This window comes from Scyliorhinus torazame, chromosome 10, assembly GCF_047496885.1.
Source record: "Scyliorhinus torazame isolate Kashiwa2021f chromosome 10, sScyTor2.1, whole genome shotgun sequence".
Taxonomy (NCBI): Eukaryota; Metazoa; Chordata; class Chondrichthyes; order Carcharhiniformes; family Scyliorhinidae; genus Scyliorhinus; species Scyliorhinus torazame.
In genome coordinates this window covers 115,509,847-115,531,006 of record NC_092716.1, presented here as the reverse complement: position 1 = coordinate 115,531,006, position 21,160 = coordinate 115,509,847, and the positions used below count along the sequence as shown (strand labels likewise).

At 45.5% G+C, this 21,160-nt stretch overlaps 1 protein-coding gene across 1 annotated transcript in view; it reads right to left on the bottom strand.

The window, feature by feature from the left end:
• Positions 1 to 21,160, bottom strand: part of hydin (HYDIN axonemal central pair apparatus protein) — a 1,604,351-nt gene that overhangs the window by 605,007 nt on the left and 978,184 nt on the right. The window contains exon 43 of the mRNA XM_072518656.1: positions 18,978 to 19,106. Within this exon, the coding sequence (XP_072374757.1) occupies positions 18,978 to 19,106 (129 nt within the window). The remainder of the gene's footprint in view (positions 1 to 18,977; positions 19,107 to 21,160) is intronic.

Here is a 21,160-nt window from a genome sequence, read left to right as displayed (position 1 = left end):
CCCACCGCAAATCCCATGTGATTTTATATTTCGTACCAGTCTGCCATGTGGGACCCTGTCAAACGCCTTACTAAAGCCCATATAAAGTCCATCCACAGCCCTTCGCTCATCAATTTTCTTTGTCACCTCTTCAAAAAACTTGATCAATTGGTGAGACGTGGCCTCCCCTGTACAAAGCCATGCTGTTTGTCACTAATTAGTCCAATTTCAGATCCACTTTCAGGTCCAACAGATCAACTTTTTACTTAACTTATACTCGATCTAATCTTTTAAAAATTAATTCTAAACCTAACATTATTACTAACCTCCCACTTTTATCTTCTCTTGTAGGCTTGAACATCCTCCGAGGCCCTTGGAGACCTTTTGACCCAAACCGACCTGACCTCCGCGACCTGGAAGAAGATCGGGCCCAAACCAGAAGTGAAGCCCCGACCTCGATTTGGAGCCTACCCGGACCTCGGAGCACCAAACCCGGCCTAACTTCGGACGCCAGCCCCCGGATCGCCTTGCCCAGTCCCCGGAGCACCCGACCCGACCCCCGACGGCAAGACCCAGCCCAACGCGACGCCCAGAGACCCGCCCAGTGACCCGACCCGCCCAGCGACCCGACCTACCTGGTGATGGAAGAAAGAAAAATCCACGTGGAGGCTCGACCGGGCCTACTTCAAGATCCGATCCCAGGAGTGCTCAGGGAGGGAACAGACCACGGGACCCAGCCCAACTTGCCTCAGGAAGCCCCTGCCCACGACCCAGGACCCCCGAAACGGCGGAGACCGCGCACGAGGACCCGAACACGCTGCAAGGTATTCCCGTGCCCGCAGAACGCCAGGACCCATCCAGATTGCAAACATGCCCCCCTAGCAATGCCTCTCCCTCAACCAGCGCCCGGGACCCTGCCAGACACGACCCCAGATACGTAGACAGCGCCCTGGTCCCCGCCAGCGCCCTGGACCCCGCCAGATGCAACCACCTACCTTCCACAAGAGCTGACGTCGGCCATCGGATCCCAGGATCATCCAGCAGCAGCTGCTGACCGAGGAAGCGAGGGAAACGCGGCGGTCTGCAGGTGTGACTGAAGCAACGCGGTTTCAAAACCCCTCTCCCCAGCATACTCCTGGCAAACGTCCAAGCGATCGAAAACAAACTGGATGAACTTAACGCCAGACTTACCTCTCAGAGGGAAGTAAGAGACTGCTGTGTGCTCTGTTTCACAGAGACATGGCTCACCCCTGCCTCACCGGGCTGTGCCATACAACCTGAAGGCTTCTCAATTCACCGGGCGGACCGCACGGCATCATCAGGCAAAGCGAAGGGTGGAGTGGTTTGCCTACTCATCAACCCCTCCTGGTGCTTGGATGTGGCGACTCTGGCGACCTACTGTTCCCCAGACCTGGAATACCTGACCGTGAAGTGCCGCCCATATTATCTTCCACGTGAGTTCACTTCAGCCATTATCACAGCGGTCTACATCCCACCCCAGGCAGTAGTGAGGAAGGCGCTGGACGAACTATACACAGTAATAAACAACTACGAAACAGAACACCCGGAGGCCTTGTTCACCGTGGCCGGAGACTTCAACAAGGCCAACCTCAAGAGTGCACTGCCAAAATTCCACCAGCACATCTCCTGTCCCACCAGGGGCGACAACACTCTTGACCACTGCTACTCAAAAATCAAGGGGGCCTACCATTCCATCCCCCGACCGCACTTTGGGAAATCAGACCATAAGACGGTGCATCTTCTCCTGGCATACAAGCAGAAACTCAAGCGTGAGAATCCAGCTAAGAAGGTCGTGCAGTGCTGGTTCGAGGAAACAGAAGAGCTCCTACGTGACTGCTTAGAGACAGTGGACTGCTCCATATTTAAGAACTCAGCGACCAACTTAAATGAGCATGCCACCACCGTCACAGACTTCATCAGCAAATGTGTGGACGACTGCGTGCCAAAGAAAGCAGTACGTGCGTTCCCCAACCGGAAACCATGGCTCAATCGCGAGATTGACTCCCTATTGAAGGACAGATCTGAGGCGTTCAAGGCAGACGACCCTGACCTATACAAGAAATCCAGGTACGACCTCCGCAAAGCCATCCGGAATGCCAAGAGAGAATATCAAACCAAGCTAGAGTCACAGACAGACTCTCGGCGGTTGTGGCAAGGACTAAACAACATAACGGGCTACAAAGCAAAGCCGAACAGTATCTCTGGCAACAGCGCACCCCTCCCCAATGAACGCAATGCATTCTGTGCTCGGTTCGAGCAGGTAACCAACGATCCGCTGGCGAGTGCCCCAGCAGCCCATAATTCACCCGTACCCATCATCACAGCTTCCGAGTCAGTTTGGCCTTCCTGAAAGTGAACCCTCGGAAGGCGACGGGCCCAGACGGGATCCCTGGTCGTGCACTCAGAGCCTGCGCGGACCAGCTGGCAGAGGTATTCACGGACATCTTTAACCTGTCCCTACTCCACTCCGAGGTCCCCACCTGATTCAAGAAGACCACCATCATACCGGTACCAAAGAAGAACCAGGCAACGTGCCTCAATGACTACCGACCAGTGGCCCTGACTTCAGTCGTAATGAAGTGCTTCGAGAGGTTGATCATGAAGCGCATCACCTCCATACTCCCAGAACGCCTTGATCCACTGCAATTCGCATACCGCTGCAACCGGTCCACATCAGACACCATTTACCTGGCCCTATACTCATCCCTAGAGCATCTCGAAAACAAGGACACCTACATTAGACTCCTATTTACTGACTACAGCTCCGCCTTCAACACCATAATCCCAGCCAAGCTCATATCAAAGCTGCAAAACCGAGGACTTGGCTCCCCACTCTGCAACTGGATCCTCGATTTTCTGACCAACAGACCACAATCAGTAAGAATGAACAACAACACCTCCTCCACAATAGTCCTCAACACCGGCGCCCCACAAGGCTGCGTACTTAGCCCCCTACTCTATTCCCTGTACACACACGACTGCGTGGCAAAACTTGGTTCCAACTCAATCTACAAGTTTGCTGATGATACAACCATAGTGGGCCGGATCTCGAATAACGATGAGTCCGAATACAGGAGGGAGATAGAGAACCTAGTGGAGTGGTGTAGCGACAACAATCTCTCCCTCAATGCCAGCAAAACTAAAGAGCTGGTAATTGACTTCAGGAAGCAAAGTACTGTACACACCCCTGTCAGCATCAACGGGGCCGAGGTGGAGGTGGTTAGCAGTTTCAAATTCCTAGGGGTGCACATCTCCAAAAATCTGTCATGGTCCACCCATGTCGACGCTACCACCAAGAAAGCACAACAGCGCCTATACTTCCTCAGGAAACTAAGGAAATTCGGCATGTCCACATTAACTCTTACCAACTTTTACAGATGCACCATAGAAAGCATCCTATCAGGCTGCATCACAGCTGGTATGGCAACTGCTCAGCCCAGGACCGCAAGAAACTTCAGAGAGTTGTGAACACCGCCCAGTCCCTCACACAAACCTGCCTCCCATCCATTGACTCCATCTACACCTCCCGCTGATTGGGGAAAGCGGGCAGGTAAATCAAAGATCCCTCCCACCCGGCTTACTCACTCTTCCAACTTCTTCCATCAGGCAGCAGATACAGAAGTCTGAGAACACGCACGGACAGACTCAAAAACAGCTTCTTCCCCACTGTCACCAGACTCCTAAATGACCCTCTTATGGACTAATTTCATTAACACTACACTCTGTATGCTTCATCCGACGCCAGTGCTTTTGTAGTTACATTGTATATGTTGTGTTGCCCTATTATGTATTTTCTTTTATTCCCTTTTCTTCTCATGTACTTAATGATCTGTTGAGCTGCTCGCAGAAAAATACTTTTCACTGTACCTCGGTACACGTGACAATAAACAAATCCAATCCAATTCAATCCAATCCAATCCAATTTCCTTCAAATGTGCATATATCCTGTCCCTTAGTATCATTTACAAAAGCTTCCCCACTACTAATGCTAGGCTCACGGGCCTATAATTTGCTGGATTATCCCTACTTCTTTTTTTAAACAAGGGAACAACATTGGCTATTCTCTGGTCCTCTGGAACCTCGCCTGTGGTCAAAGGGGATGTGAAGATATCCATTAAGGCCCCAGCTATTTCTCCCCTTGCCTCCCGCAGCAATGACCTGGGATAGATTCCATCCGGCCCTGGAGGTTTGTCTACCTTAATGCAATTTAGGATACTCAGCACTTCCTCCTTTGATATAGTGGTGTTCTCAAGAGCGTTCACACACCTATTCCTGACCTCAACATCCATCATGTCCTTCTCCCTGGTGAATACCGATACAAAGTACTCATGAAGGATTTCACCCACTTCCTGTGGTTGCACGCATAACTTCCCTCAATTGTCCTAGAGTGGGCCTACTCTTTCTCTGGCTACCCTCTTTCTCATAATATATGCATAAAAAACCTTGGGATTCTCCTTGACCATGTTTGCTAAAGACATTTCATGACCCCTTTTAACCCTCCTAATTCCACGTTTAAGTTCCTTCCTAATTTCACTGTCCTCCTCAAAAGCTTCTCCAGTTTTAATGTGCCTAGAACTATCGTTTGCTTCATTTTTTCCTTCTTACTTAGCTTACAATTTCCCTTTTCATCCATGGTTCCTGAATTTCTATTCCTTCATTTTTGCAGGGACGTGCTTTCCTGCACTTCAATCAACTGGTTTTTGAAAGCCTCCCACATGTCAGACATGGATTTGCCCTCAAATAGCCGCTACCAATGCACATTCAACACAGCTGTGATCTGCTCCCAAAGAAGCAATTCAACTCCCCCACCTCTTTTGTTTCCCTTTCTGTCCCATCTAAAACAATGATATATTGGAATGTTAAGCTGCCAGTCCTGTCCCTCTTCTAACCATGTCTCTGTATTGCAATTTACCCTCCTGTTTTTTTGTTTTTTTTAATATAAATTTAGAGTACCCAATTATTTTTCTTTTCCAATTAAGGAGCAATTTAGCGTGGCCAATTCATCGAACCAGCACATCTTTGGGTTGTGGGGGTGAAACCCACGCAGACACGGGGAGAATCTGCAAACTCCACAAGGACAGTGACCCAGGGCCTGGATTCGAACCCGGGTCCTCAGCGCCGTAATCCCAGTGCTAACCACTGCGCCACATGCCACCCCTACCCTCATGTTTAGTCCAAACAGTGCAGTCTTGGGCTGGGATTCCTCTTGACCTCTCATGGCAGTCTTCCCATGGCGGAGCCAGTTAACCTTTGGTTCACTTGCCATGGGGAGGTCGATCTCGGTGGGTCCGAAGGATCCTGCCATTGGAAAGGGCTGGAAAATCCTGCACGTGATCCCTTCGCCTGGGCTGAAAGCAGAACACCCAGTCGCCTGTTGGTCGTGTGGGTTTCGGTAGAAGGGTGGGTGGGGGCAGTACTTTCCGCCATGCATGAAAAAGGCCTTCAACCCACAGTCACATAAGGGAGATGATTCCTTGACAGAAAGTGGAGCTTTGGAAATAAATGCTGACTCTTGTCGGTTTCGCACTGATACTGCAGTGGCAAGAGCATCATGAAGATGGATCATGCCGTTATCGCTGTCTGTATTACTGCTTATAGGCAGGAGAGAAGAATGTAACGGAAAGAAGACCCAGGCAATGTGCCTCAACGACTATCGTCCAGTGGCCTTGACATCGATCGTAATGAAGTGCTTCGAGAGGTTGGTCATGAGGCACATCAACTCCATACTCCCACAATGCCTAGATCCATTGCAATTTGCATACCACCGCATCAGGTCCACAGCAGACGCTATCTCCCTGGCCCTACACTCATCCCTGGAGCATCTCGACAACAAGAACTCCTACGTCAGACTCCTATTCATTGACTACAGTACCGTCTTCATCAGCAACCAAGCTCATATCAAAGCTCCAAAACCTACGACTTGGCTCCTCCCTCTGCAACTGGATCCTCGACTTTCTGACCATAGACCACAATCAGTAAGGATAAACAACACCTCCTTCACAACTCTAATCCTCAATACCAGGGCCACACAAAGCTGTGTACCGAGCCCCCTACTCTACTCCCTGTACACACACGACTGTGTGGCAAAATTTGGCTCCAACTCCATCTACAGGTTTGCTGATGACACGACCATAGTGGGTCAGATCTCGAACAACAATGTGTCAGAATACAGGAGGGAGATAGAGAACCTAGTGGAGTGATGTAACCATGACGATCTCCCCCTCAATGTCTGCAAACTAAAGAGCTGGTCATTGACCTCAGGAAGCAAAGTATCGTGCACACCCCTGTCTGCATCAATGGTGCCGAGGTGGAGATGGTTGACTTCAAATTCCTAGGGTGTGCACATCACCAGCAATCTGTTCTGGTCCACCCATGTCGATGCTACGACCAAGATAGCAAAACAGAGCCTATACTTTCTCAGGAAACTAAGGAAATTCGACATGTCCACACTGATTCTTACCAACTTTTACAGATGCACCATAAAAAGCATCCTATCTGGCTGCATCACAGCCTGGTATGGCAACTGCTCGGCCCAAGACTGAGAAACTACAGAGAGTCATGAACACCACTCAGTCCATCGCATGAACCCGCCTCCCATCCATTGACTCTGCCTACACCTCCCCTGCCCTGGGACATTGGTCAGCATAATCAAAGACCCCTTCCACCTGGCTTCTCTTCCAACTTCTTCCATCGGGCAGGAGATACAAAAGTCTGAGAACACGCACTAACAGATTCCAAAACAGCTTCTTCCCCAATACCAGACTTCTAAATGTCCCTCTTATGGACTGATCTGATCTCTTCACACATCTTCTCTACTGAGTAGTGCTGCACTCCTGTATGCTTCACCCAATGCCTGTGTCTATGTATTTACATTGTGTATTTATGTATGCCCGATGTTTTTTTCATGTATGGAATGATCTGTCTGGATTGTATGCAGAACAATGCTTTTCACTGTACCTCGGTACATGTGACAATAAACAAATCCAATCCAATCCAAAGGGAGGAGCAGAACTCAAAGGACAGCAGATCATCCTCCTCTGGATGCACAGGACTATCCTCAGAGTGCATCACTTGTATGTGCCCCACTAGAGCCAGGGTGGTAACGTTGCATGTTTTATCCACAGATCAGATGAACACGAATCAATGTCGCAGATGCCTCCACATGCCACATTTGCCACATTTTGCAAGGCTCATGTAGGGCATCCAGTGGTAGTGAAAGCAGCCGCTACATTCAACTTCTATGCCACTGGCTCCTTCTAGGGCCACTGGGGACCTCTGCGGGATCTCCCAAGCATCCACTGACAAATGAATCCTTGAGATGAGAGTTCCACAATTTTGTAAACAGGACAGAGATCAAGCAAGCCCAGATGCCAGACCATGAGGCCTTGTTGAGATTTTCAGTTTCCCACAGTTGCAGAGTGACTTGCATTAATGAGATCTCCTTTTGTAAGTTAACAACTCATGTCTGGTTTAGCACACTGGGCTAAATCACTGGCTTTGAAAGCAGACCAAGGCTGGCCAGCAGCACGGTTCAATTCCCGTACCAGCCTTCCCGAACAGGCGCTGGAATGTGGCGACTAGGGGCTTTTCACAGTAACTTCATTTGAAGCCTACTTGTGACAACAAGCGATATTCATTTCATTTCCTACCCACCCCCACATGGTTATTCATACAATAGGGAGGATGTGACATAATGGTAATGTAATTGAACTAGTAATCTAAAGACCCAAATTAATGCCCTGGCTACACAGGCTCAAATTCAATTAATAAATTTGGAATTAAAAGCTAGTCTAATAGTGACCACAAAAGCATTGTAATGTTGTAAATAACCATCTGGTTCACTCATAAACCTTACTCGGTCTGGCCTGCACATGACTCCAGATACACGGAAATGTGGTTGACTTCAATTTCCTCTGAAATGGCTGAGCAAGCCACTCAGTTGTAGCCTACAAAAAGGAATGAAACTAGACGAACCAGCTTCGAACTAGGCACCAGAAATGACAACGGCAAACCCAACCCAGTCAACCCTGTAAAGTCCTCTTTACTAACATCTGGGGGATTGTGTCAAACATTAGGAGAGCTGTCACACAGGCTAGTCATGCAACAGCTGGATATAGCCAGCTTCACAAAATCATAGCTTACCGACCATGTCCCAGACAATACCATCACCGTCCCCAGGTATGTCCTGCAGGGGTTCCTCAGGGTAATGTCCTGTGTCCAACCATCTTCAGTTGTTTCGTCACTGACCTTCCCTCCATCATGTGGCCAGAAGTGGGGATGATCCCTGGTGATTTCCTAATGTTCAGTGCCATTCACAACTCATCGTGGTAAGGAAGGGGGCGATAGGTTGCAGTACCAACTGGAGACAGCTCAAACCTTTTAGACAGTTCCACACTCTTGGAAGCATCCTGGTAAATCAGTTCTACACCATATCCAGAATAATTTTACTTTTTTTATGAAAGATATCTTGCTGCTTGAGCCCATTGCCAGATTTGAGTTAGGCAGGATCGAGCAATCCCCTAGAACTGGTTGAATGGCCAAATTTTCAGAACCAGAAGGCAAGGTGGAGCCAAAAGTAAGCCTGTATTGTTTTCACCCATCTGCATTAATAAGGTGCTGAGGCATTCATTCTTCAACTTGAGCAGGGTGAACGTAGGGCGTACTGACACGCAAATTGCTGGAAGAAATGTTCAGGCCTATTTTCTGAATTACCAAGAGCTTCTCTTTTACTTTTCCAACATTTGCACACTGATCTGTGACTTTAATTCCTCAACGTTATGCAGGCGCACAACAGCATGGTCTATCCTCTTGTACTGTTGGATGGGGAACAAAGAGAAGCAGGTTGCTCTTGGTCGTCACTGGATTAGTGGATGTACCTGTTTTAAAACTAAGATCCTAACCTCAATCTACATTCCAGTCGAAATTCGCTGATCACAGCATTGTGGTTTCAATTTATTTCAGCATTCCTGGCCTAGGAAGAGGGTGAAAAAAATCAGCTCAAACTGTTAACCTGAGAATAGGATGTGTGAGAAACCCGCAACAAGTTGGATAAGGACAGGATTTGCTTGGCTGTCAAATTGTGACATGGTCAGAAAAGCTTGCAACACTCATGGTCTCAGTTCATAACTGAAGATGGGTCGCTGTCTGAGACCCAACCATCTTCAGCTGCTTCATCAATGACCATCATAAGATCAGAAATGGGGATGTTTACATAGAATTTACAGTGCAGAAGGATGTTTGCTGATGACTGCACAATGTTCAGAACCATTTACGACTCCTCACAGAGACTGAGGGCACGATTATCCGGAAAGATTTCTAAGTGTGGTACCGAGCGGGAACTGCACGAGTTTCCCGGTGCTTGGCCCAGCGAGGCCGGCAATGCTATTCAACATTAATTGGCCCATTTAACGATGCCTCACGGGCTACTCACCGCAAATTAAGGCTTGCCAACTGATTTGCCGGCACTGCGCTTGCCAGCCCCCCATTAACAAGGTCGAGCAGCACTTTAGCTGCTTTTGCTCAGCCAAACCCAGTCAGCTTGCAACATTGGCGCCGAGGAGGCCAGCACCAAGATTCGGGGCGCTGACCTAGGGAGACTGCTAGATGCAGTGGAGGCCAGAAGGGAGATGCTGTTCTCCCGAGGGTCCAGGACACTTTGCCAGAGGGTAGCCAATGCTGCCTGGGATGAAGTGGTGGCAGCAATGTGACCAGGAGGACTGGCCTCCAGTGCAGGGAGAAGGTCAATGATCTACACTGGGCAGCACAAGTGAATAGACACCAATGCCAGAACAGAGACACACACCTCGGTGGGACAAGTTCGTGGTCAGGTTTCTGGGGCACAATCTGGTAAGCACCACACTGATGCTGATGTCCATCAGGTGGATGCAGGATCCCCCAGGCGAGACAGCAGTCAGAGATCTGCTGGATCCCAGGACCGGTCCCAGCCTGATGCTGAGCCTGTGGAACAGCGTTACCTGGAGATACTGGAGATGATAGGGAGCGGACAGGATATTCCGAGGGAGATGTCAGCGACACTCCAGCAGATCCATTGCCGCTTGAAGGAGTCCCAGAGGCTTCGAGTGCAGGAGATGTCACCGGGAATGCGCGGCAGCAAGGCCAACATTGCTAGGGCGGTGACCGCAGTGGCGAGTCTGGTGCACAGCGTCGGCACCATTACTGAAGATGTCCAAGACGTTGTGCAGTGGGTGATGGCCATGGCTGAGGGTCTTGACAGAATGTCTGTCTCACTGGGGGCCGTCACCCGGTACCAGGCTGACCTTGATGACATTCTGCGGGATATGTCCCGCTGTCAGCTGGGAATGGCCGAAGCATTGTGGAGCTAGTCTCAGTTGCAGGTGGGCATTGCCAAGGCACTGCAGAGCATGTCCCAGTCACTGAGGAGCATCGAAAAGGGCATCATCACGATGGTACAGACCATGGGGAACCGCCAGGGCTGGCAGAGCCAGATGATGCAGTGGCAGCCGGGGCTCAAACTAGTTATTCCTCTGTCCCTAGGTGAACCCCAGGGCCCTATGGGTGTCAGGCAGAAGGATGGGTTGCTGAGTGCCAACCCGGACCCATCCCAGGAATGGGGATGGTGGCCATCAGCTCCCTGGGTTCTACGCCTCTAATGAGGCCGCGTCTCATAGCCAGCATATGGGACAGGGCGGCGAGGCTGTGCATGTGCTGTCGACAAGTGAGCCGGAGCCCTCAGGTCCCAGATCCCCCAGAGGACACACGCCAGGGACATTGAAATTGATGGTTTATTTTTTATTTTGGGGGGAGATGTCATGTCAGAGAACCTTTAAGAAATGGGGGTTTATAAATGTCTATAAATATCTGTAGTGAGAGTACCTTTAAGAAATGGGTGTTCATAAATGGTTGTGTATATAAATATCTGTAGTGAGAGTACCTTTAAGAAATGGGTGTTTCCATGTGCAGTGATGTCAGAGAGTGGGTGGAGCTAGGCTGTATGTCAGCTTTTTACTTTCGTTTTAGGCTGTTTGCTGCAGTGTGTGTTTTAGTTTCGTTTTCAGTGTTGGAGCTGAAGCCAGACAGAGCAAGTGTACTGTTGATCTCTCTGCCATGAAAAGACTATCTCTTGATCATTTGGTTAATTCAGAATTATAAATGTCCTCAGTAGTGAATGTAAACCTAATATGCTTCTGTTAAAAGGTGTTTCTTTTGACTTCTGGATGTTGTTTGGGAAGTTATAAAGTATTACTTAGTGTTGTGTTCTTAGGGGGTTGTATTTGAATTGATGGTTGCTAAGATGTTCACTGTATGCTTTAAAAAGGTTAACTTGAGTTCATAGAATAAACATTGTTTTGTTTTAAAAAATACTTTTCCCATTTCTGCTGTACCACACCTGTAGAATGGGCCGTGAGCTCCCCATACCACAATCTATGAAAAGTTGTGGGTCAGGTGAATCCATGTTACACTTTGGAGTTCTCTAAACTCTGGCCCATAACAAATTGGGGGCTCGAGGGGGATAAAAGTCTATCAATTGGATTGGCTTAGTGAACTTAAAAACAGTGAGGGGTGAGCATATTGTGGTTGCGTTTCAGGCGTGGTATTCAATTTAAGTAGGGAGTGTGCTATGGACAATGACTCTTTCCGAGGCTCTGAATTTTTGGGGGTGGAGACGGTAACACACACTCTCTTACGGACAGAGGCTAAAAGCAGACTGTTAGATTTGGCAAAAACATTGCAGTTAACATTATCTGGCAAAATGCGAAAAGATGAGGTAATTATGGCGGTGGCTAAGCATTTAAAGTTGCCTGAGATACAGTTTGACTCATTGGAAATGGAAAAAATTCAGTTACAAATTAAACAAATGGAACATGAGAAAGAATTAAAGCAGCTTGAATACAAAAGAGAGGAATAGGAAAGAGAGCGAGAAAGAGATAGAGAGGAAAATGAAAGCGAGAGAGAAGAAAAAGAAAGAGAGAGAGAGAGAAAAAAGAAAAGGAGAGAGAAGAAAGGAGAAAAGAAAGAATAGCCCTAGCAGAACAAAAAGAAAGAGAAAGGGAGATACAGATCAGGGAAAAAGATAAAGAGAGAGAGTTTGAACTACAGAAAATGGCCATGAAACAGGACAGTCAGTTAAAATTGGCAGACGTAAAGGGAAACGTACAGTTGGTTAATAGTGATGAGGATAGTGAGAAAGAGCGTCAAAGTTGAAAGCTTGGTGGGAATCTATTTAAATATGTCCAAGCATTGCCAAGGTTCGACGAGAAGGAGGTATAAGCCTTTTTCATTTCATTTGAGAAGGTGGCTAAACAAATAAAATGGCTACAGGATATGTGGGTATTACTGATTCAAACAAAGCTGGTAGGTAGAGCTAGTGAAGTGTTTGCATCACTACCGGAGGAGGTATCTGGGATGTATGAGGAGGCGAAAAAATCCATCTTAGGTGCATATGAACTAGTGCCTGAAGCTTACAGACAAAGGTTTAGAAATTTAAAGAAAGAATTTGGCCAAACATACATGGAGTTTGAAAGGCAAAACAAAGTAATTTTGATAGGTGGATAAGGGCTTTGAAAATAGACCAAACCTATGAAGGTCTCAGAGAAATTATACTTTTGGAGGAGTTTAAAAATTCAATTCCTGATGTAGTGATAACTAACGTGGAAGAACAGAGGGATAAAACTGCGAGATTAGCAGCAGAAATGGCAGATGATTATGAATTAGTTCATAAATCAAAACTTGGTTTCCGACATCAGTTTCAGCCTGTGAGGGAGAGAAACTGGAGATATGAGAAATACTCAAGTGGTAAAGGTAAACGTGATCTGATGGGAGATAATAAGGAAAGTGTACCTCAGATTAAAATTTTCACTGTAATAAACTAAGCCATGTGAAGTCACAGTGTTGGTGGTTGAAGAAAAGCACTGGGAAGGCTGATGTGGTAAACAGGATAAGACAGTGGGGTTTGTTAAAGTGGTAAAGGAAAGCCCAAGTGAAACGAAGGAGGTGCAAAAGATTGTACAGCCTGATCAAAAGGTGATTGATAAGAAGGTGCCAGATCTCTTTAAAGAATTTACTTGTGTGGGTAAAGTTTACTCATGTGTGTCAGGAGGAGCAGGTAAAGAAGTCACAATTTTAAGAGATACGGGAGCTAGTCAATCTTTAATGGTAAAAGATGAGGAGTTATGTAGTTTGGGAAGAATGTTGCCAGAAAAGGTGGTAATATGTGGAGTTCAGGATGAGAGGAGTAGTGTTCCATTTTTTAAGGTAAGGTTGGAAAGTCCAGTGAAGAGTGGTGAAGTGGTAGTAGGAGTAATAGAGAAACTATCTTGTCCAGGAATACAGTTTATCTTGGGTAATGATATAGCTGGATCGCAAGTGGGAGTGATGCCTACTGTGGTTGCTAAGTCAGTGCAAAATCAGACAACTGAATTGTTGAAGGACGAATATCCTGGGATTTTCCCGGATTGTGTAGTAGCAAGGTCACAAAGTCATAGGTTAAGAGAAGAGGAGAAATCAAAGAATGAAGATGAAGTTGAAGTGCAATTATCAGAAACAATTTTTGATCAGATGGTTGAAAAAGAACAAGAACAGGTGGAGGATGAGGCGGATATTTTTTAGTTCAGGAAAATTGGTGGAGTTACAACAGAAAGATGTAGAAATAAAACGGATGTATCAGAAAGCATACACGGAAGAGGAATCTGAGTGTATACCAGAATGTTATTACCGTAAAAGTGGTGTCTTGATGAGAAAATGGAGACCTTTACATATGCAGTCGGATGAAAAGTGGGCAGACGTTCATCAAGTAGTATTGCCGGTAGGGTATAGAAAGAATGTGTTGCGAGTTGCACATGAGGTACCAGTGGGAGGTCATTTGGGAATATGGAAAACTCAAGCTACAATCAAAAAATATTTTTATTGGCCTGGGCTACATAAAGATGTAGTTAAATTTTGTCAATCATGTCACACATGTCAAGTGATAAGGAAACCTCAAGCAGTGATAAAACCAGCGCCCTTAATACCCATTCCAGCATTTGAGGAACCTTTTACAAGGGTCCTAATTGACTGCGTAGGACCGCTTCCGAAAACAAAAAGTGGGAATCAATATCTTTTGACGATAATGGATGTGTCTACTAGGTTTCCAGAGGCCGTTCCAGTACGTAATATTACAGCGAAAAAGATTGTGGAGGAGTTACTTCAAGTCTTTACTAGATATGGACTACCCACAGAAATACAATCGGATCAAGGATCAAATTTTACCTCGAGGTTATTCAAAGAAGTTATGGATAGCTTAGGAATAAAACAATTTAAATCAACTGCGTACCATCTAGAATCGCAGGGAGCGTTAGAAAGGTGGCATCAGACATTAAAGACAATGTCGAGGGCTAATTGTCAAGATTATCCAGAGGATTGGCATAAAGGAATTCCATTCGTACTGTTTGCAATTAGGGATGCATCTAATGAATCAACCAAATTTAGTCCTTTTGGGCATGAGGTAAGAGGACCACTTAAATTGATTAAGGAAAAATTGGTGAGTGAGAAATCAGAACTTACATTATTGAATTATATGTCAAATTTTAGGGAATGATTAAATAGAGCAGGTGAATTGGCTAGACAACATTTGAAAGTTGCACAAAATGGGATGAAACAGGTCGCAGACAAGAAATCCAAAGTTCGTAGTTTTGCCAGTGGAGATAAAGTTTTAGTGTTGTTACCAGTGGTAGGTGAGCCTTTAAAAGCTAGGTTTTGTGGACCTTATCAGACTGAAAGGAAATTAAGTGACGTGAATTATGTGGTAAAAACACCAGATAGAAGGAAAACTCACTGAGTGTGTCATGTGAATATGCTTAAAAGGTACTTTGCAAGGGAAGGAGAGAAAAAGGAGAAGGTTTTAATGATTCTAACTCAAAGTGACGAATCAAATCCAGATGACTGTGAATTTGACATACCTCAAATTAAATTGAAAAACGAGGAAGTTCTTAAAAATTGGGATAAATTGTTGAGTTACCTTCCAGAGGAAAAACGGAACTGACCTGAAAGAGTTATTGATATCATGTGGGCAAGTTTGTAGAGATAAATTGGGCTGTACATGATGTAGATGTGGGAAATGCTGTTCCAATCAAACAACATCCATTTAGACTTAACCCTTTAAAATTGGCACAGGTTAACAAAGAGATTGAGAGTATGCTTAAAAATGGCATAATTGAAGTGGGTTGCAGCCAATGGAGCTCACCCATAGTGATGGTACCAAAACCAGATGGTACCCAACGGTTGTGTGTGGACTATAGAAAGGTTAATGCAGTTACAAGAATGGACTCTTATCCTCTCCCACATTTGGAGGATTGTATTGAGAAAGTGGGACAATCAACTTTTATTTCCAAACTGGATTTACTGAAAGGTTACTGGCAGGTGCCTTTATCCGAAAGGGCGAAGGAGATTTCAGATTTTGTGACTCCAGATGGTATATACCAATTCAAAGTTATGCCATTTGGCATGAAAAACGCACCAGCCACATTTAAACGGTTAACTAACAAAGTTGTTTCAGGATTACCCAATTGTGCGGTGTACATCGACGATCTGGTAATTTTCAGCCAAACATGGACAGAACATTTGAAACATCTGATGGAGTTATTCGATCGACTTCAGGAGAAGGGTTTGGTGATACACCTAGCCAAAAGTGAATGTGGAAAGGCCCAGGTCACTTTCCTTGGCCATACAATTGGACAGGGTCGAATGGTCCCACGGGTTGTGAAAACAAAGGTTATTGGGGAGTTTCCGATACCCTCAAGACGAAGGGAAATAATCCGATTTCATTGCATGAATGGATTTGATCGAACATTTGTGCAAACGTTTTGTAGTGTGATTGCTCCAAAGATGGACTTACTGAAGAAATGTCAGAAATTTCAGTGGACAGCAGACTTTCAACAGGCATTTGACGGCCTGAAAGCTGTGATAACCAATTGCTCCTGTGTTGGAGAATTACAAGGGACTCTGCAATCAGATTGAACTAAAGTATCTGACTTTAAAGAGAAATGCTGAGATGTAGAGAAATGGAAGGATCGTGCAGAGACCATCTTGTTCAAAGAGACTATCAATCAGGAAGGATTTCAGTTGGAGGAAGAAGAAAATAAATGGACTATATTATTGTACCTGTTTACGTGTGTTGTTTTTTTAAACAAAAAATTATATTTACTGTGTGCATCGCTTAAAGGATAGTGAAAAGGTGAAAAATGAAACCATCTTGAAATTGATGGTTTATTTTTATTTTGGGGGGAGGTGTCATGTCAGAGAACCTTTAAGAAATGGGGGTTTATAAATGTATATAAATATCTGTAGTGAGAGTACCTTTAAGAAATGGGTGTTTACTACTGCAGTGATGTCAGAGAGTGGGTGGACCTGGACTGTCTGTCAACTTTTTACTTTCGTTTTAGGCTATTTGCTGTAGGGTGTGTTTTAGTTTCATTTTCAGTGTTGGAGCTGAAGCCAGACAGAGCAGATGTACTGTTGATCTCTCTGCCATCTAAAGACTATCTCTTGACCATTTGGTGAATTCAGAATTATAAATGTTCTCAGTAGTGAATGTAAACCTAATGTGCTTCTGTTAAAAGGTGTTTCTTTTGTCTTCTGGATGTTGTTTGGAAAGTTATTTGAATTGATGTTTGCTAAGATATTCACTGTATGTTTTTAAAAAGTTAACTTGAGTTCATAGAATAAACATTGTTTTGTTTTTAAAAATACATTTCCATTTCTGCTCTACCACACCTGTCGAGTGGGCCGTGTGCTCCCCATACAATCTATTAAAAGTTGTGGGTCAGGTGAACTCATGATACACTTTGGGGTTCTCTAAACTCTGGTCCATAACACCATGTGGTGAAGTAAACAGCTGAGTGACTCCACCTCAGATGTGCATCCTGCGGACACACGTAGTTAGAGCTAGGACGGCAAAGAACATTGAGTATCACTGAGGGCACCGGGGGTGGGGATGGGGGGGTAGGTAGGGAGAGAGGGGGCAGGGGGTGGCAGTGCGGAAGGGGAAAACACCATCGGGAGGGTGGGGAATTGTCAAACACAATAAACACCATTGTGCACAACAAATATGATGTCACCTTCTGCAATGCAAACCAACCCCCGAACCCTTGGCCCATCTCTCCAGGTATCTCCCCCTCCCTGTGGCACCCACCCACTCTCCGACCATGGACATGCCCCCAGAGCTGTGTCCCAACACTTGGGTGTCCGAATGCTGGCTGTTACATGTGTGATGTTGCCTCCCACAGTATTCAAGCATAGTGTATAGGCATCAAGGTGTGATTCGGATGCTAGGCAATGACTCCCACATGCTACATGGTCCGTCCACCCACGGTAATGCACTTGGGTTGTGTGAAGTGCTCACTTAACCAAAATTGCCAATTCTCTATTAGCGATTGCCTTCAGCCGCATGGCCAGAAGCCTCGGCAGTCGGTGGGGGCTATGGATGGTCAGTGGTGCAGACAGGCAGGGACAAGGGTTGCCCCAGGAATGGGTACACATGATCCAGTGGTTAGCATGGTGGTTCTGCGATCCGTTTCCCCCCGGTTGCCCCCCCAGCACACATCCCCACCCTCCAATGATGGCCACCTCTGCGCAGGGTCCCCCAAACACAGTCGAGGGTCCACCACCCCTCACTGAGCACTGGGGTGGCAAGCCCAGCACCCTTGGGCTCTCTGCCTGTGAGCAAAGATGGCTGCCCACCTTTTTGGCTCTCCACTGAAGCCCTTCCGTCAGGTTCATATTTTTCAAAAGGAGGACTAATCGGCGCCAGCGTGACCACTTGAGGGGAGCCAACTGAATGATGGGAGGTCGGTGGGTATGGTGTGGCTCTCGTTAATTCTATGAAAATGGGGCTTAAGTAGTGAGAATTGGCTTCTCGCCACGCTACAGCGAGATCCCAATTTTGCCTATGGGAGCGGGCCAGTTGCATTGTAAACTGGTTGTCTTTTTGCTTGAGCGAGAGCGCAACAAGTCCAGAAAATCGCATCCTGAAGCAGTTAATTTCCAAATGCAGCAAGACGTGGACAATATCCAGGTTTGGGCTGACAAGTGGCAAGTTACATTCATGCCAGGCAATGACCATCACCAATAAAAGAGAATCTAAACATCACCACCATCTAAACATCTCTAAACATTACCATCACTGAATCCCCAATTCAAAATCCTGGGGGTTGCCATTGACCAGAAACTGAACTGGATTGGCCATATAAATACTGTGGCTACAAGAGCAGGTCAGAGGCTAGGAATCCTGCAGCAAGTAACTCACCTACTGACTCCCAAAGCCTATCCACAAACTGCAAGGCATAGTCAGGAGTGCGATGGAATACCCCCCACTTGCCTGGATGAGTGCAGCTCCAACCACTGTCAAGAAGCTTGGTGCCATCTAGGACAAAGCGGTCCACTTGTTTGGCACTCCCTCTACAAACATTCGCTCTCTCCACCACCAACAATAAGTGGCGGCAGTGTGCAACATCTACAAGACACACTGCCGGAACTCACCAAAGTTCCTTAGACTGCACCTTCCAAATCAATGATCACTGTCTGGAAGGACAGAAGCAGCGGATACATGGGAACACCTCCACCTGAAATTTCCTCTCCAAGCCACTCACCATTCTGACTTGCAAACATATGGCTGTTCCTTCATTGTCGCTGGGACAACATCCTAAAATTTGCTCTCTAACAGCACTGTGGGTGTACCTACATTACCTACATTACATGGACTGCAGCAGTTCAAGAAGGCAGTTCATGACCACCTTCTCAAGGGCCATTAGTAATGGGTAGTAAATGCTGACCTAAACCGGTGAAGCCCACATCTCTGGAATGAATGATAATAAACTGAGATGAAAAAAAGATGCATTTGCACCCCAGTGAGCACAGTGCCCCTGGTCGGGAGGAGCAATAGAATAAAGAATCATATTATGGCACCATGTTATATGAAATGTGTTACACTTGATTCAGTAGTATTTCTGCACATTACACTGTACCTGCAACCTCTCCGTCAGAATTTCCACCATTATGTCTTCTGGCAAATGACAGCTCATTAGGTTCATCTCTCCAGCTATGCTTGTATTGACGCTCGGAGGTTGCTGTATTGCAGGACCAACGGTGGAAATCTATGGATTTCAGAAAATAGCAAAGATTACTTGCAATTAGAACAAAATTCATTTTAATGTAAATTTTACACATTAACACTTAACCTTGGAAAATTACTCAGCAATCATGTGACAAAGTTTTACCTTAAATCTTCTGATGTGCTGACATCACAAACACTACACATAATTCATTAAAGAAGTGACAATTTTGTCTGAATTTAGCCTGTAATAACATGTATTGTGTACACAAATGTCTCACTTTGGACAGTGCAGTTATTGGACGACTGCTCTGGCGAATTTGAGCAATGAAAATTAAACAGAAATGGTCTGGGGTTCCCTGCAATGGATTTTTGAAAGAAATTCCACCCCAGTTTGCTCTCTTGTCCCACATGATTCTGCAATGAAGAGTGGAGGCAACAACATCATCAAACATGTGTTACCCACTCTCACCCCTGAATTAGCAGCAATCTCATCAAAACAAGCTACCTCATCAAAAATATCTGGGTTAATTTTCAGAAAATATACTCAATGATCACATTTTTTTAGTCTTCCAAACAGATTTCAGTCATCACCCGTAATTGAGTATTATGTTGAATGCAGATGGTGGATATTAACTGGGCACTCACCTGTGCCCTTTTACGGACACAGACTGAATCTATGGTTGTTCAGGTGAGGAGTTGCATGCTTGTCATGTGTAGCTCTGAAAATAAACTTTTATGGAAGTGCTTAAAGTTTGGTTTCAATTCCCTCCTTCACCAACAGGCTTTCAGGTGGAGGAGAGTTACTTAAAAGCAAAGTGTGGTGTTCTCTACTTTGCTTTACCTGCATGGCTTGGATGCTTAGTATTGAATAATGAACACCAAGCTTTGTTAATGAGCAAAATTATAAATTTATTAACACTAATAACTATGATTTGTTCACATCCCTAAAGTAGAAGGTTGCTATATTAAACTATGCTATCTCTAACTACAGAACTCTCAAGTACACAACTGTTCCTATGCCTCACCATCTTCTACTGCCTTGTAACTCTCATAAGGCTCAGCAACACTGCCTTATATAGTTGTAACTGTAGCTCCCTCTAGTGGCTACTGTCAACACTACATTAACCCTTGCAATGCTAATTGTTATGATAATACCACATCCCCCTTTCTTTGTAAATGAAAATTATAACATTGGTTGTGATATTTACTTTAACCATTGCCTTACAAGTGTAATTCTGACTATTAGCTCATAACGATCATCAACTCCCTATCATTTTTACATTCCCCTGTCAATGTACATGTCCCTTTTTGTCTTCTTTAAAGATGTTTGCCATTTTCTACAAACAAATGTATATTAAGAACATTGTATGTTCTCGACATGCAATTGAGTACTGATATTGTACAGTAATTAACATTTTAAAAACTTTTTACAGTTCACAAATTGAGTCTATGCTCAGTCTTCACTGTGGTAGTGTAGTATTTAACCAGCAAGTCATCAGTTCCATTGATCAGGTTGTCGACTGGTTGAACCACCTTTGTTGTCTGACCTGGTGTTTTTTCTGTGCTTGTGGTGCCAATTTTGTGTATCCTTTGCCCGAACAAACGGATTGCTCATTGTCTTTGAGCAAATACCAACTCGCTAAATTTGTTGAAATGACTTATTTTCTGACTATACAATGTCCCTTCCTTCCTGGCATTGGTACCATCATGTGTGAACTTTGTACAGTCTACACACCCATTTATCTGTTCGAATGGTAGCTATTTTCCACACACTGTCCTGCAGTCCCTTGATCTGTTGCCATCTGGATTGTTTTCCATAATGTATAGTTTGTCACGTGTCACTGCAAGTACGAACACTTCCTTGTCGGTGAATTGTGTAGCCACCTGAGTTGGCCAAGTCCTGATTTAAAATGGCGAACGGCAAAGGTTGAAGGGAAATTCAGCCAACACAGGCAGAACCCAGCAGGTGCAGGTTTGCTGTGTATTTAACTCTGCAAAAGCCCAGACAGTATCGATACCAGCGACCATCAGCATAATAATATAGCAGCGATCTACATACTAATGAGCAATCCCCGGGAACAATAGCAACATTTG